Here is an 18,040-nt window from a genome sequence, read left to right as displayed (position 1 = left end):
TTCTCCACACGATTTGTGTTATGTTCTGTTTTCAAGCACTGTTCTAGGTCTTAAAGCAAATCTCAAAGCAACTAATTACACCTAAACCCTAATCTCTAATCCGGAAAGTTAGCTGATTCCCAGCTGCTTTTGATGTCGGAATCAAATATTTTTCTAATTTGTACCCTCTTTTTTCTCTTTCGTTGTAGGTTATGCTTTTATTTAAGATGAGTAGTGAGCGGTGATCTCTTCTAACATTAAAAAGAAAAATACCGTTAAATTAAATAACTAATTAGTCGTCCTAAGTGGTGTTTAAGTACGAGATAAAAGAGCAGACTCGCATTGTTATTGGGTAAGTTGCAGGATGCAGTTGAGCTTGTCATGACTGGTATAATATGTGCTCCATTTGTTTGTAAAAGTTTGTCAATACATTATGCACTCGTGCATGTAACAAAGTGATGTGAACTCCCAGATGGAATCCCTGCACTGATCTGAACCGTTAACAAAAAATTTTGGGTACAGTTAAGTTTTTTTATATAAAATTCCTCTCATTAGTTCTAACAGATTTTTTTTTTACTAGATGCAGTATGAATCATATGGCCGAGCGGCCTTGATTCTTGGTGGTAGTTATGATTTTGGGTTTTGATTGTTTTCGGCTATGTGAGCTCGAATACGAGTTATGCTAGATTTTAGTACTGGATATGATAAAACAAACTCTTTTTTTTTTCTCCTTTTACACACTTTATTTAATCATGTCGATTTATTCTCATCTGATTTATTCAATCTAATGATTAGAAATAAGAAAGACATGTGTAAGACTACATAAGAGGTGTGAAAATCGGCTACCTTTTACTATTATAGGTTGTTGGTTTTACGATTACATTGAGATCTGTATCTTTCTTTGATGTAATTTTTAACTACTTAGAGCTATAATCTTGGTATCAAAAACTCAACAGAGGAAGCAATATTATATTTTATGAGCTCTCCTCCAATTTAGGTCCTGCAATTTTCCATGATTTTGGGCTTTAATTTAACATTTAGAATATAATAATGATGAACACTTGAGCAAGAAATAAATGGGATGGACATAATAATTGAATTGAAATGATTTTTGTTGCTCAGTAGTTATAGCCATTCATGTCATCCATTGGTAAAAGCAGAAACACACACAGAAATGAGTACCAAATTTTATAACTTTGTTTACAAATTTATAACTTATCTAAAAGGTTTCCGGCCTTTTAGCTAAAATGATCCTTAAAACTTGACATAACTCATCACTTTACTAATCCTTGATAATGAAAATTGATAAAAGTGGTTCTTGAATTTGTTCACCTTAAATCATTTTGGTCTTTCGTGAAAAGTCTGTCAATATCTTTTTATCAATTGTCACGCGAACAACTACGTAACCACATTTTTAAGGGCATTTTCGTCAAACCAACTTCTCTACTTAATGAGGATATTGACAGATTTTTCAAGACATGACTACAATAATTTACAATGGACAAACTTAGGTACCACTCCTACTGATCTTCATTATCAAAGAACAAAATGAAGAGTTATATTAATATCAAAAATTATTTTGGTTAAAAAGTTAAAAGATTACTGAAGAAAGTTGCAGGTACGAAAGAGGCCGTGCCAGTTTGACACCGGGCCGCAAGGCTTTATTTGATAGCTTGAGGGCCATAGCTTTACATATTACTGAAAAGGATAAAAGGAAAATGGGGATCATTTGATAAATATAAAAGAAAAAGGAGGGGCGATGAAGTGAACAAGGGTTGAGATCAATGCACTTTAAAACAAGTTTGATTTAACGTTGTTTGGTAGAGATCAAACTTTACCCCTAGTTTAGATGTATATGGAATGATTCATAAAATGTAAGATAACAAGTTTCAGTTGCTTTTACTTTCAAGTTTTTGTTTCATATACGTTCTTGTTTTCACTTTTAAGTTTTTATTTCATATACGTTCTTTTCGTCTTTAAAACTAAAAACAAAAACCTAAACAAAAAGCAAAATAGCTATCAAACGGACGCTCCAACTTTACCGCTCCCTACACTTTAAAGATAGAGATATCATATTTTTTCCCCATGCAGCAACCAGATCTCCTTGTTGACTTATGTGTCTGTCTTGTTAGAGAAAGAGTTGTGCAAATTTTAATTGGGGTGTACCGAGTAATGTCTTAGGAACTTTTTCACCAGCAGGAAATGTGAAGAAATAGATTTACCCCTATGTAAAACATATGCTTTGGAATGTCTGCATAATCTCAGAGTTCACAATTAGTTTGTAAGAAACCATACACGCCATGGTTAAACTTGGCTAGTCAATTTAATTAACACTTTTTAAGCTCCCTGCTGTTATTCGCACGCGAGTGCATAAAAAATTAGAAAATAATCAGTTCGGAGTGCATATGGATAAAGAACGCACTATCTATGATCATCAAGCTTTCTTTATTGTTGATGGCTTTGAGAGAGGAAGTTTAATTTGGAACAGCATTTGTGCTCAGGAATGTTGAAGTTGACTAGTAAGCAGATTAAGCAACAAGGAGGACCTGTTAGGGTTTTGACTTCTGGGAATTGGAAGGAGGAGGCTGGAAGATTCCAGGAGGGGCTGCGGCTTGGGAAACTAATCAGATGGTCAATGATTCAAAGCTATAACTTAAATTAATCAAAATAATGAATGCGTGAAGCTTCAACTTGTTGGAAGAATATAGAATGCATGCGTGTAATCAAAATAAAATGAAGAACCCATGAAGGCGGCTAAGCAAACCGACCAATTCAAACATATATATTTGAGTCACGTTTATAATACAATACAATTCGATACAATGCAATACAATCCATTTCTAATTAAGTGATGTACTTCTGAATCACATGATCATATTTAGGAAGAGATTGAAATGTCTTTGTGAGTCTTCCTAGTTTCTAGAAGAATGAACTGTTATGGCTAACCCATCAGCTAGTCTTTTTTTTTTAAAAGACAAAAAAAAGTGGTATGCTTGTATTAATGTATTCCATTAAAAAAATGAAATTTTAACGAAACATTTCCGTTACTATTCACCTTTAACGAAAAATCACATTTTTACCTTACCTTGATATTATTCACTACACCATTATTATTATTTTTCATTAAAACTGAAGTTTTTTTTGAACTTTTCACTAGTTTTCCTTTAAAAATGGGAGATTTGTTGCCTAAAACATTCATGTGATAGAAAAGCTAGACAAGTTGAAAAAAATATTGGTGGGAGGTCAATATCAAATACAACAACTACAACAATCTCAAGTCAAAAGTCAAAAATTCATTTCTAAAGACTAGTTTAACAACTACAATGCAAGATGTTGCTTTCTTTGGTTTAAGATTGTATTCATGAATTCGACATCGCATCTTATTATTTGCTTGGACAAAAATATTACTAATTTAAGCAAATGATAATATGCTATGGCGAATTTGTGATTATTTTCTCTTCCCATGGGCAAGATGAACCACATATGTCATTTTGACTGTTTGCCTTTTGCTTCTTACCTTGCCCTTGCCTCTTTAGAGTGTTTTATCATATATAGGGTACAGGGGTACCCATACTCAAGGAGAACATTAAAAGGAAAATTAATGGAAAATGCTTGAAAACTTTGAGTTTTAATGATAAGGATAAAATAAAAAGTAAAATGAATAGTACCAGAATTGACTTTTTAGTGTAAAAATGTGGTTTTTAGTTAAAGTGAACAGTACCGGAAACTTTTCGTTAAAGTTACCAACATTAAAAGAATGGTAGTAAAATTATGTGTGTGGTAGCACCACTCTAAAAAAAACTGGGCAATTTTGTGTGTAGCAATAAAAGGGTAGGGGCAACTGCATACATTGGCCCTAATGTGGCATTGCCAATAATTACGTACGTTCATTCATTAATAATAATTCTAAATTACACCACATGAAGTATAACTTAGGTGAGTTGGTAACACAAAATCGACATATCACGTGGTGTTACAGTTACGTACGTTAATTTTTTCAGTAGTTCAACTATTACAAATAAAGTGGGAAGCAACGTAATTCCATGCTAACCATATTTGGGATACTATTCTAACAATTCAGCCAATCCAGAATCCTCTTTGGTTCAAACTAATAATTGAGCAAAACTTATCACTTTAGGAGGCCTAAATTGAAAATTTGGCAATTCTATGGGGTGATAACATTATGACATATTTGTCGATTTACTTTCTGAACTTGTATAGAGCTGTCAATTTTCCATCTAAACTTTAATTTTAGCTTATTACCTCTTAAACTTATGTAAATGGCCCCTATTGTTAGATTTTAAAGATTTCCATCCATGGCAACTGTATGAGGACAAAAAGGTATTTTTATTTTAGGTAAATTGGGCGTAAAGCCGATACTTTGCAACTGCTAATTGGACTCTCATAGCTAATTCAAATAGAAAATGTACAGAGTAAACTAGCAAAAGAGGAAGAAGAAAAAGCAACCTGCTATCCACATTAGTAATAATAATTTAATGCCCTCAAATATTTGCCATGTGACCAAAATGAATAGAAAATAGGGTGGAAAATTCTAAAATTTAAAGTCATCGGAAAATTGACTAATTGTAAAAATTCAAATAGATAATTGACTAAAATTAAAATTCAAGAAGGAAATTTGCAACTCCTTACAAGTTCGGGAGAAATTAACAAATCCTCAAACATTGTCAATGAACATAAAAGCCCACTTTTGTATAAAATTACAAAGCCCACATAAAAATATCAGAACCCAGAAGCCTAGAGGCCTCAGGGAAATCTCCATATCAAAAAAATATCAAAGTGGGCTACATTTAAGTTTGAAACCCAATCGTTATCCATCTCTGTTGCCACCGTTATCAGAGTGGTATCTTTGCGTGCGTCTCTGTGTGGCTCTCGCAGTGGCAGAGTCTGTGTTTCTCCTTCCCAAAACCCCACCTCACTTTTCTGCTTCTGATTTTATGATTTTCGGGATTTCTGCTTTTCTGGTTCGGTAAGTTCTTCCTGAAATGCTGGCTGTGCTGTCTGTCTCTGCTGAACTGTCGCTGCTGAGTTTGGAATTTGCTGGATGAGCTTCCATGCCTTCACTTGGTAATCAAATTTAATCTCTTTTTTTTTTGTGTTTTTTGTTTTTTTTGTTTTTTTTAGTATGTTTTAAGTAGTTTTAGAAAACCCATTGTTTTAAATTCAAGGACCTCCGTACAACTTTTTCAATATGTGTGTGTGTTGGGTGTTCAATTGTTAAAGGACTGAACTTCATGCATAGACTTGCTAATATGTGGACTTTAGTTTCATGAGTTGCCCAACAACCCTTTGGCCTCGTTTGGTGTCAGTGATTGGATTTGATTCGATTGCTCACTGGATTGAGTGTATGTCGAATGAAGAAATGGATGACAATTTTCAAATTTTGTCCAAGTAGAAGGTAGAAGATACTTTATTTTCTGTCAGAAATGGTAGAAGATGGAGTAGTAATGAAGGAATCTAATCCCTTCCAATGCCCAGATGAATGGTTGGATAAGGAGCGACCAGTTTCCTCCACGTCTAATCCAATCCATCTTTTACCTTCAACTTCGAAAAAGTTTGGAACTTGACATCTTTTCTTCCTTCAACATATGTCTATCATCGAATCCTGGACACCAAACAAGGCCTTCATTAAAGAATTTGGACTTATGTGTGTGTATAAAAAATGTCGAATTGTTGAAGGAATGATCCTCTTGCTGATAATTGTTGTTGAAGCTCTGAGGATATCTCATATATGCCTGTACTTTTCAGCAGAGATTGCTGCTGCACAGCCTGCCTTCCAAAATCATCTCGGTACACTCAGGGCTCAAACCCCTGTTTATGGTAATGTAATTTCAAGTCCATTCGCCTTTGGAAATGACAAGAAACTGTCATCTGCTTGGAAACTCTCTCATATATCTATAAAATTGAACTTCAACTTGGGGCGCATTAACGTCCCAAAGGGTAGTCTCGGGATCATGGCAGTTGCTACTCTTGAATCCAGAAGTTTGGTTCAGAATGAGAATGCAAACATGGGTTACGACGGTTCAGAGCTGGGCAGGGAGTCCAGTCGCTGCGCAGGTCAGCTCGAGCCTTCCAGTGATGATTCCGAAGAACTGGATGATAGGGAGAAGTTAAGGCGATTGAGGATTTCTAATGCTAATAAAGGGAGCACGCCATGGAACAAAGGCCGAAAGCACAGTCCTGGTACTGATATGCCTATCCAGTCTGCCTTTTGCTTTACCTATCTGTATCCATTTTGCTTACCGTACACTAAATATTAGTACAAATATTGCAGAAACCCTTCAGCTGATCAAAGAGAGAACAAGGCTTGCAATGCAGAATCCTAAGGTGATGTCATGTAAGAAGAATTTGCATGTTCTCATAGAATGATCTTAATGCCTGTAGAATAACATATACATTAGAGCAGCTAGAGCTACATTTGAAACTTCGGCATTGTCTTCAGTCAGTTCATTATGAAATGACGAAGATGCATCTCTTGAGCTTCTTCCTAATTCGGCTCTATTTACCGCTGATCTTAGTTTTTCGTTGTAATGGAAATAATAGTGCTAAGTAGTTGAATCTGATAACTCTTCCCCAAGTACATAAATATCTTGCAGCTCTTCTGCTTTCAAATGGGCAGGTTAGCTGGTCTGTGTCCAAACTAATTGTCTTGTTAACTGAAGGATCACCTTGCTAATGCTTGACCGGGTACCTAATTTAAAGCATATACTCGTAAATTTGTATCCAATCGAAAGGGTAAGTCATTGGCGTATTGCCAACAATGTTTGGTTTATGAGTATGCACAGGTTTTGTGTTTTTAAGAGATGGAGGTAACAATATTTGGCTATGCAGGTCAAAATGAAGTTGGTGAACCTTGGACATGCTCAAAGGTGGGTATTGCATTGTTCTGTTTATAAGGACTTAAGTACTGTTTCCGGATAGCCTTTTTTCTACTTGGTTTTCAGCGTTCTACATACTAAACCAGAAGCCTGAGATTATAAGTTTCAGTTACATATTTTCTTTTCATTGACCATGTAGTGAAGAGACAAGAGTTAAAATCGGGCTTGGAGTGCGAATCAGGTGGCAAAAACGGCGTGAGGAACTATCATTGCAGGAAAATTGCTGCTATGACTGGCAGAACTTAATTGCTGAAGCCTCTAGACAAGGATACGACGGTGAAGAGGAACTGCAATGGGATGTCTACAAGATCTTAGATGAAAAGCTTACAGAGGAGTATATAGAGAGGGTTGAGCAAAGGAAAATTATGCGTAGGCCAAAAGGAAGCAAGAGAGCACCCAAGTCTCTTGAGCAAAGAAGGAAGATTTCACAAGCAATCTCTGCAAAATGGAACGACCCTGTAAGTGCAAATATGGTAATCTTGGAGAGGTCTTATCGTTATTAATCAAATCATCGGCTTTGGTTCCGATAGAGTTTTCATCGCTATATAAATTGTGTTCAATGGTGTACATAACTGCCTAAATGACCTATGTTATTACATGTTTAGTAAGAGTAGTATGAACCTGAGCCTTGTTTTCTTTAAGCTGTATTTTCCTCATGTAATTCGTGCATCAGAATTATCGCGACCGTGTTTGCTCTGCCTTGGCCAAATATTATGATGCATCATATGGACCCGAAAGAAAGCCAACGAAGAAGCCAAGTGGTAGTACAGAGTCCGCGAGAAGGGTACCTGCAAAGAAAAAGGTTAGCGAGAAAAACAGTTTCTCTAGTGGCGAGATTAAAATCCAAAAGCAACGACTGAGGTTGAGAAGTAACGCACCCATGTACAAGGATCCTCTTGCGAGTTCTAAGATGGAGATGATAAAGAATATCAGAGCACAAAGAGCAGCTGCTGAAACCAAAAAAACTGAAGCCGTAGAAAGAGCTAGGTAAGCTTATTTTGTGTACTGATTGGTTTGAAAACTCTATGCACTCCTTGCATGGAATTCACTAGCCTGCAAAATCATATCTCCCCTTGTTTGGTTGCGGTTTCATCAGTTGTGGTGGTACTTTGCAGGTTATTGATTGCGGAAGCTGAGAAGGCAGCTATGGCCCTTGAGGTTGCTGCAACAAAGAGCGCTGTTGCTCGAGCTTCCCTCGTTGAAACCCGACAGCTTATAGCTGAGGCAATTCAGTTCATTGAATATGTTGAGACGGCAAAGATTTCTTTGTTCGAGAATGAAGACCCTTCAGTTGCATCAAATGAAGCGATTACTCAGGACGAAAAGGAAGCACATACTGGGGTTGAGGAACTGACAGAAGTAGACAGTGGAAGGGCAAATGGCATCCGAGCTTTGTCCCCCCATGAGAATGAAGACCCCATATTTGCATCATATGAAATGATTACTGAGGGTGAGGAAGAACCATGCACCACGGTTGCAGGTCAGACTGAAGCGGGTAATGTAAAGACAAATGGCACGAAAACCTTATCGAGTACAAACGAGGACTCCAGCTTTGGCAACTTCACATCGGAGTATATGGTAGATGCCGAAGAGGACCTTTCCCCATTGCAGGATATGCTTAACGTTCTCGAGGACCCTGCCCCGTTGGAGGATATGCTCAATAGTGAAGAGGACCTTCCCCGACTGAGCACCAGTGGCTATGGTTTGCCTCTTTTCGGTTTTGAGGAGCCAATAAAGCAATCGGATGTGAGAAATGAACCCACCCAGTTAGAACCAAATGGGGACGGTGTGTGCAGCAAGAACCTTCAACTAAATGGGACGGAAGTTCAATCCAAAGAAGAGGAAAAGCCTTGCAAACCAGTGACCGGTGCTACTAAAAAGTGGATTCGTGGGAGGCTTGTTGACGTAGGAGAAGAAGCTTAATGCTAAGAAAGGAAACAAAACAAACTGTACTGCAGCTGTTCTCCCTCAAGATTCTCAAAACAGAACAAACTGTACTGCAGCTGTTCTCCCTCAAGATTCTCAAGCATTGAGATGAAGTCTTTGGTCATATCGGCTTCCACCAAACAGCAGTTGCTGTGTTCATCTGTCGAGTCGTCAAATCTGGCTACCGCTGTTCTCACATAGAGCTAATACTTGTCGACGATGATTGTTATATATGATACTGAAAGAAGTACTGTATTAGAGTTTCTAGGGGGCTTCTCTCTCAATTCTCAGTACCAATATACTGAAAGCAATGTATTAAAAGCGTGAGGCGTGGGCGAGGCGTCCGAGGCGAAGCCTAGCCTAGGCGTGAGGCGTGAGGCGTGAGGCGAAGCCTTACAGGATTTAATTTTTTTTATATTAAAAAATAATAGTATGTAAAATAAACATCCATTCTCAATTTTTCATTCAAATCCATAGTCATTCAAAAGATAATATCATTTAAATTCATCATTCAAAGGTAATATCACCCAAATTCATCATTCAAAAGGTAATACAAACAAAGAAAACAATCATTCATCCAAATCATCTTCATATAAATCAAAATACAAACAAATATATAAATCATTCATCTAAATCCTCTTCATCTAAATAAATTTCTAACAATTTATTAATTAATTTATAAATTAATCCTTTAATTAATTTATTAACAATTAACTCTTTAGTGCCAATTTCTAACAATTTCTAACAATTTATCTAAGTGCCAATTTATGGCAGTGCACATGGACACAATTTATGGCGGCAGAAGCATTAAGTTTATGGTATAAGACTATAAGTGCAAAACAGTTTGGCAGCCACACAGACATAAAACCGTGGGCTCTGTCCCCTGTTTTCTATTCTGCTTCTTCCTCTCTCTCTCTCTCTCTGTCCCCTGTCTCTCTCTCTGTCTCTCTCTCGCAGAGCACCTTCGGCCTTCCCCAGAAAATGCAAAACCAGAAAACTAAATCCCCATTAACCCCAGAAAACTATTAACCCCTTCCCCAGAAAATAAATCCCTAATTTCAGAAACCGTAACCTTTGGGATCTTGCTGACGGCGCTGGGGCTGGGCTGATGGCGCTGAGGTGACGACGGCGTGGCAGCGTGGCGACACCGATGTTCTGAGCCTCTGGGCTTCTGGCGCGCGAGAGTAGAAGAAGCAAGGCAGAGCCGCAGAAGGCAAAAGGCAGAGGCAGAAAAATGGGTCGAATTCGAAGGTATGGTGGGTGAAGACTGAAAATCCTTACCCAAACGACGTTGTTTTGGGTTTGGATAGTTTAAAAAAAAAAAAAAAAAAAACGTCCAGACGCCTTGAGGCGCACCTCCGCCGCCTCGGCGTCTCCGGCGAAGCATTTCGCCTACTCCAGCAAAACTGAGGCGTTTGCCTCTCCGCCCAGCCTCAAGGGCGCCCTAGGTGCGCCCCGAGGCGAGTTCTTTAAAACATTGACTGAAAGTAAATTAGTTTTACCAAATAGTGAATGGCCCCAATTTTTCAACACTCAGATTGTGAGCACGAAATACAATTGGATTGGAAAGGCTAGGTTAACGCTAGCCTCTCCAATCCAAGTGATCATCATCCAAACATTCTAATCCTACCTCCTAAATTCCTAATCCTATCCAATTCCTCATCATACGTCTTAATCCAATCCGAGTCGCCAAACATAATCATAGACAGCAAGCTCTTTTCTTTGGCGCATTATGTTGGATCATAAATTGTGCAAACACACAAATAAAAGCACAAGTAAATTACAACAAAAAACACAAATGGTTTATGATTGTGATGGAAGATTAACTAACTAGAAGCAGTAGTCTCAGGAGGGCAGGTGTCACCTTCGGAGCGGCTGCGGTTGATTTTGGAGTCGACGGCCTTCTCCACCTCCTGCCTCTTTTCTTCTTTCTCCTCTTTCCCTTTCTCTATCACCTTCTCTACTTCTTCCTCCTACACAATCACAAACAGAGACCCCCATCAGACATCAAACATCAAAGACTGGGGATGGAACTTGCAACTTTCCAAACTTCACTTGTTTTTGAGATGAAAACTCAAACTTTCTAAACTTCAATTTTTCAGATGAAAACTCCAACTTTCTGAACTTTCTCTAAGAGTTAACCTATATGTGAAGGCCAACTACGAACTTCACGTCACTCAATTTGTTGACGTATTAACCTTAAAATTTACCGACACAATAATAACTGTGAAAATATGAAGGCTTGTCCGCATTAAAAGTTAACCTTAAGGACTTATAAGGTCATCTCCAACTAAGGACTATAGGCCATATTTAGCCCGAATTATGTGCAGGAAGTCGGGTCATTACTAAAGAACAATCATGTGCATTAAAAAACGGTTGCCGTTAGATTAGGAACAAGAAACGTAGCATAACGTACATCAACAACACGAGGGATGGGCAGCCTATGTCCATGAACGGCGGCGCGGTTGGGCGCTTTGGCTGTCATAAAACGCAACGGCAGCAGCTCCGCCGTGTTTGGCCAACCTTGTGCGGTAGTGCTAGTAATGCCTCCGGCTCTTGACCACCATCCAAACACTAGCCTTCCCTGGTGCTGCTTCATTGTTTTCTACAAAAATCCTTTGCTTTGCTAATGCTAGGTGGTCTTCCTTCCTTTTTCTCAACTATTCATTCTTCTGGTAGAAACTGGAAATCTAAGAAACCATGAGTCATGAACAAATGGGAGCATTTGACACATGTCATTCACCTTGGCCGCCACATTTCCTCTAGTGAAACGTGTCACACTGTTTGAAATTATTGAAACGCGGAGAAAATGCTGGAACTCGCTATTTCCTGCTATCCAGAATTTCTTTTACGTGAATACAAAAGTGTTGGAGGATATTTTTTAAGGAAATATCTCAAAATGAGATAATTTCTTAATATTGAAATAAAAATAGAATAAATCAGTCATACATAAAATTAAAATTACTAAAATATCTATATATAAATGGATTATTTTATCTTATTTTCTGATTTCTCTCTTTACTCTCCCTTTCTCTTCCTCTCTCTCTTCTCTCACTTTCTCCCTTACGCAATATCTCTCCCATTCTTACTATGTAGACATGTTGTATTGTCAGCCCGACCATCACCATCCAAATCAAAGCCACCACCAATTTCATCTCGTCCTCGTGAGTCCAAAACACCTAGTCTTGTCACAAATCTCATCCTCGATCTTTGGGATCGAAACTCAAGTAGGTCGCGAGTTTTCCGACCATTTTTCGGCAAAATTGCAAACAACCGAGGCTCGAGACCACCATCACTGGACTCGCATCGATGGTGGGAACAAAGCCCAATCATTAAATGTTGGTGTTTTGTTGGATTAATTTTTTAGGATTTGCTCACTGTTTGTACTCGACATTCACATAATATGCTCACAGATATAAGCCAAGCCAAAAATCCAAATCTCATAGCTCTCTTTTCGAAATCAGAAAAATGACATTAACACCTGTGATGTCACCACCATATACACTATATGCGCATCACTTGCTCATGATATGTACAATACATGCACATGATATGCACAAAACTAGAAATCAAGCAACGAGCTGTTTTTCGCATTAATAAGAAACTTTAACGACAACCTATTGGTATAATGGATACAATTAAAACACAATTGTTACGTATATAAGGTTACAATGGTAGTTTGAAAAGTCTTGTTACGTTTTACAGTGGTAGTTTGAAAAGTCTTGTTACGTTTTACAGTGGTAGTTTGAAAAGTCTTGTTACGTACATTAATCACCACTTAATCGTGCACATGGAAAACATGATACTCGTTGTCGTTATTTTATGGACACACATGATCCTTAACGTCCTCTAAGCTTTTTCTTAATTTATTTTTTCGTCGAGGCCAACTAGATTGTGGTCATGCTTGCTAAATTTTAGGGCACAACATACATGCATCATAACTAGTGAACATTCCTGCTTCTTATATTAAGATGTAGCCATGCACATCATATGCACACCACATGCACATTACGGAAAAAATTTCACAAATTTCACAAATTTTTTTTTGTTTAGCTCATATCTATGAGCAAACATATGCATGTCATGTGCATGTCGTGTACATGTCATGTACATACAGTGTATAAGCAAGCTTAATACGAAGAGAGCGAACGAGTACGTGAAACAATTTCGTCCATATCCTTCGCTCTTCCTTTTTTCCACTCTAATTTCTCTCTTTCCCTCAAATTTATCTCTCCTCCAAAAGCCAACTGACCTTTAATATGTTTTTTCATTTAATTGCAGCAAAAGCCAAACCCTATTTTAGTGCTTGTAAATTTGGATCGAGAGAGGGAGCGGAGGGAGGGAGAAGATAGAAGAATGAAAACCCACATATAAATCAGAGAGAAGATAAAATAAAATAAAAATAAAATATCAAAATTGAAGTATTTGGGTCTCCTCCAAGAAACACCAAACCAATCACTTCAACTCCAAAAATCCATCAATCAAAAAGCAAAATTAAGCAAACCCAGTTCACAAAACCAACAAATGAAAAGGTAAAAATCAAAGAAGATGGGTGGGTTAGAGAGAGCTCTTGTGCATATTCGAAATGTAGAGCGAGGGGAGAGAGAGATAGAAAAAGCTTGGATGAAAAAGATGGGTGATTTAGGGTTCTTCGAATTGGAATTGGGCGAGAGAGCTCTCTCATCTCTGTTTCTCTCTCTACAAAATGAGAAATGAAGTATGACATTTTTGGATAACTCATTTATATGGGAGGACAATTTGATCATTTCAAGGTGTATGAAAAATCCTATTTCTGTCTGATTTTTGTGAATGGCGTGTGCATATGCTGTGTGCATATTTGAAATGTCCTATTTCAGTTACAAGATTAAGAAATTATCTCGTTTTGAGGTACTTCCGTACTTTTTAAGATGATCAATAATAATTATTGTTGTAAATTGCATTCAAAAAAGTGTGGGGATAGTTGGAATTGCATGCGTATGAAACACTCCTTTATTATAAACGCAAGAAATTCTTTTATTAGAAATTTAGAATTCAAGTGATTTTTAGAGAGGCAATTGAAAGTATTTTTTGAAGAATGATCTGATATGTGTTTCTTAAACGTTTCCCTATTAAAATGTGTTTTTATTGAGAATTTATTTCATATTGATGAGGAAGAAATTTTGCACATACTTATATAAGTTGAGTTACTTTTCATATTGTCAATTGGTTTTATGGTGGAATCTCAACTTCTTCAGAGCAAGTTGCCTCACGTGTGAAGCCCAATAGACACGTGTGCTCTATGACACTCCGTTTATGTTGTCCACATGTTATACTTGAAAATTTGTCACATAGGAGGGAGCATGTTGAGAATGAATATCACGTTGATGAGAGAATAGACCTTACATATGCTTTTAGAGGTTAGAGTATCTCCAAAAAAGTTACCAAAACTTTTTTTTTTTAAACGTGTCCTTTGCTAACTCATTTGACACTTTTATGCTGCTTTAAAATGGGGTCACTCCAATCCACTCTTCAACTAACTCTTTCACTTTAAAATATCAATATCTTTTTTTTTTTTGTCAAACGATAGATTTTGTTATATTAGATGTTAGATTAGTCACCAACTCAGTTTGAACCCAAGCTGTTATGCAAGAACTCAACATTTTTCCACAACTATGATAAATAGCCACTTGCTTAACTATTATTAATATCTTAACTTCATTTTATCTTTTGAAGCCTAAATTTTATTTTTAAACTCTTTACTAAACAATACTTTCCAATAATATATATATATATATATACATATTTATTGCTAGCAAATAAGATATATATTGCAAAACTCAATTTGTTAATTTAAAAAAGTACCAACTTACCTTGTATATTTACAAAATCGTTGTTAATTCTTTAATTTAGTAATTAGATTACCTTCTTTGGACATGACATTACAAATTACTATCTTTAGTTTGCGACCCAATTACTATCTTTCTTGGACATGCACATGCTTCAGTTACTCCTCATATTACGCATTAGTTTTACATTGAAATCTCTAGCTCTTTTTTTTTTTTTTTTTTTTTTTAACCTCTTTTAAAAGTAATTTCAAATATTCTCCTACCAATTTCTTTTTGCAAATAAACATTCCCCTACCAAAATACCACCAAATCACACACATATGGCTGGTTGAATGGGCTTTAGACAAACCAACATCAACCTCCTTAGTGGGCCGGTAAGTTGTCACTTTCGTCTACCGACACTCTCCATCGACAGCTCCACCCCACATTCCTCCACCACTGGGCCTCCGGCTTCCCCCTCTCCTCCGCGTTTCACTCACTCCACCAATTTCCTCCCACATCCCAGTCCCTCCCTCATCCGATAGTCTCACACACACAGCTCAAAACGCCAACAAGAAAGCGCTTTTTCCAACTGTCACACCGCCACATACATTCCACATTGCCGCTTCCCCGAAAAGCCAAAAGCACCTCCCAAAATGAACAGACTATCCTCGTCGTCCGAGGACGACGACGATCGCCAAAACCTAATCGACCAAAACGACAGAAAGCTCCCCACCCCTCGATCAACCGCCGCTGCCGCCGCTTTCCACATCGCCGACGACTACGACGACATCGACAGCAACAGCAACAATCGCAGCTACAACCACCACCAATTACGACGCCGCTTCACGTCCCTCAAGCTCGGCGACCTCTTCAACAAGCGATCCTTCGTCGTACTCGCCATCTTCGTCCCTACCTTCGTCATCATCCTCTTCTTCGTTACCGACATAAAAGCCCTCCTCTTCACCGCCGGAAACTTCTCCTCCTCCCCCTACGACTCCGCCTCCGGTAAGCTCCGGGAGTCCGAGCTCCGCGCCCTCTACTTGCTTAAGCAGCAGCAGGTAAGCCTCTTCAATCTCTGGAAACAAACACTCCCCAATCCCACTAATTCTACTAATTCCACTTCCAATCACTCCGATTCCGCCCAAATTCCGCTCCTCGACGATCTCAAATCCGCCGTCCTCCGTCAGATTTCAATCAACAGAGAAATCCAGCAAGTCCTCCTATCTCCCCACCGCACCGGAAACTCCACGGAGCCGGATTTCCGGGATTTCGGAGATTTTGAAAACCCGAGTCTCGGCGATCGCTGTCGAGCTGTGGACCAACAATTCTCCCAGAGAAGAACGATTGAATGGAAACCCAATTCCAACAAGTATCTTTTCGCCATTTGCGTTTCCGGCCAAATGTCGAACCATTTGATTTGCTTGGAGAAGCACATGTTCTTCGCCGCATTGCTGAACCGGGTCCTGGTGATTCCCAGCCACAAAGTGGATTACCAGTTCAGCAGGGTGCTGGACATTGAACACATTAACAAATGCTTGGGCAAAACGGTTGTGGTTACATTTGAAGAATTGGCTGAGAAGAAGAAGAATCACATCCACATTGATAAGTTTATTTGCTATTTTGCGCATCCGACTCCTTGCTATGTCGACAATGACCATGTGAAGAAGCTGAAGGGAGCTGGGGTCTCGATGAATAAGCTCGAGTCGGCTTGGGTTGAAGACGTGAAGAAGCCAACCAAGAGGACTGTGCAAGATGTTCAGTCGAAATTTTCGAGCAATGATGATGTTATTGCAATTGGGGATGTTTTCTTTGCTGATTTGGAGCAGGAGTGGGTGATGCAGCCTGGAGGTCCTCTTGCTCACAAATGCAAGACTCTGATCGAACCGAGCAGGCTAATAATGCTTACTGCCCAGCGTTTTATTCAGACATTCCTTGGGAAGAACTTTGTAGCGCTTCATTTTCGGCGACATGGGTTTTTGAAGTTCTGGTACATTCTCTTGCACCTGATTGTTTTTCAACCATAAAATGTAGATAGAGTAGAAACTTAGGCCTCATTTGATAGAGAGGATTGGCTTTGGTAGGACTATTCACCATATTGGAAGCATTTTAAAGGAAGAAATAGATGATAACTTCCTTATGTGTCCAGTTGTAGGATTAAAAGGGACAACTATTCTTCACGACTAACTTTCAACTTGGACAAAATACCTTTAATATAGTGAATAGTCCTACTCAAGCCAATCCTCTCTAACAAACAAGGCCTTAGAGAGTACATATATAATCGAGCTTTTTGGTTTACTTAGAGGTAGCTGTGATATTGCATAAACATTCCTAGACTCTTCTGGAATGGCTAAATCTGAACATGCTTCCAACTTTAAATGATGTGATCTCTAGGCATCAAAAGTGCAAAACCATTGGCTATAAATTACCCAACTTTACTGGACTTAACGTTGAAACAGTTGGTCTTTTTAGGGAGATCGATGTGAGGGCTTTGGTTGTCACTTGTTAATTCAGAGTGTGATATCAATGCATCAGTATATAGTCCAATTACGGTGTGCTTTTCATAATCTGTGTCTTGTGAGTTGTAGTATTAAAAGATTGGGTGCACACTAGTAGAATTTTTTGTTGGGATGTATTTGTTTATTGCCTCTAAATTCCTTCCTTATTTTCCAGCAATAATAAACAGCCAAGTTGCTTTTACCCCATTCCCCAAGCTGCGGATTGCATCACTCGGGTGGCACAAAGGGCAAATGCAGCAGTCATATATCTTTCGACAGACGCGGCTGAAATTGAAACTGGTTTGTTGCAGTCACTAGTTGTGGTGAATGGAAAGACTGTACCACTTGTTAAACGGCCTGCACGAAATTCAGCTGAAAAATGGGATGCTTTATTATACAGACACGGTATCGAGGGGGATGCTCAGGTAGATTATGCTATCATTTTAACATTCTATGGTTGAATTAGGGTGCATTCTATTAGTATACAGTGTATCGCCACTGCTTAAGATCCATGTAGCTTATATGCCTTTTATCATGTTTTGTAGGTAGAAGCTATGCTGGATAAGACAATATGTGCAATGTCAAGTGTTTTCATTGGAGCATCTGGATCCACCTTCACGGAGGATATCTTGAGGCTCCGGAAGGATTGGGGATCAGCATCATTGTGTGATGAATACCTCTGCCAAGGTGAAGATCCGAACTTTATAGCAGAGAACGAATGAAGAAATAGTATATTCATTGTTTGATGATTGTTGTTATTCTTTGTGGTTAAACCTGCGTACGTCGTATGCTTTCTGATTAGTTGTAGGTTTACCCTGAAATTAATTGACATGTATATTAGTGTATGATATCGGCATCTGCATTTAGAAAATGAGATTTGTTTTGCCTACCTTTTTTTCTCTCTCTTTTTGCTCAATGATAAATGAGTAGATGTATG

General features: G+C 38.3%; 2 protein-coding genes across 3 annotated transcripts; both read left to right on the top strand.

Annotated features, from left to right (window-relative positions):
- The first annotated feature begins 4,806 nt into the window (after positions 1–4,806).
- LOC137739910 (uncharacterized) lies at positions 4,807–9,271 on the top strand. 2 transcript variants are annotated; one of them, XM_068479657.1, is made up of 7 exons: positions 4,807–5,064; positions 5,749–6,180; positions 6,272–6,324; positions 6,829–6,866; positions 7,015–7,333; positions 7,549–7,862; positions 7,991–9,271. In XM_068479657.1, the coding sequence occupies exons 1-7, from the start codon at positions 5,052–5,054 to the stop codon at positions 8,796–8,798; spliced, it is 1,977 nt and encodes a 658-aa protein (XP_068335758.1). In that variant the 5' UTR covers positions 4,807–5,051; the 3' UTR covers positions 8,799–9,271. The 2 variants fall into 2 exon arrangements, with proteins under 2 accessions (XP_068335758.1, XP_068335757.1); XM_068479656.1 differs by having other exon boundaries at positions 5,746–6,180.
- A 5,873-nt stretch (positions 9,272–15,144) lies between these two features.
- LOC137739962 (O-fucosyltransferase 36-like) lies at positions 15,145–17,992 on the top strand. Its single transcript, XM_068479720.1, has 3 exons — positions 15,145–16,595; positions 17,279–17,528; positions 17,649–17,992. Exons 1-3 carry the CDS (start codon positions 15,262–15,264, stop codon positions 17,823–17,825), a joined length of 1,761 nt encoding a protein of 586 aa, XP_068335821.1. The 5' UTR covers positions 15,145–15,261; the 3' UTR covers positions 17,826–17,992.
- Positions 17,993–18,040: the final 48 nt, after the last annotated feature.

Source organism: Pyrus communis, chromosome 7 (assembly GCF_963583255.1).
Source record: "Pyrus communis chromosome 7, drPyrComm1.1, whole genome shotgun sequence".
In the NCBI taxonomy this organism is placed as follows: Eukaryota; Viridiplantae; Streptophyta; class Magnoliopsida; order Rosales; family Rosaceae; genus Pyrus; species Pyrus communis.
The sequence above is the reverse complement of the archived record's forward strand: the minus strand, read 5'-3'. Positions and strand labels throughout refer to the sequence as shown.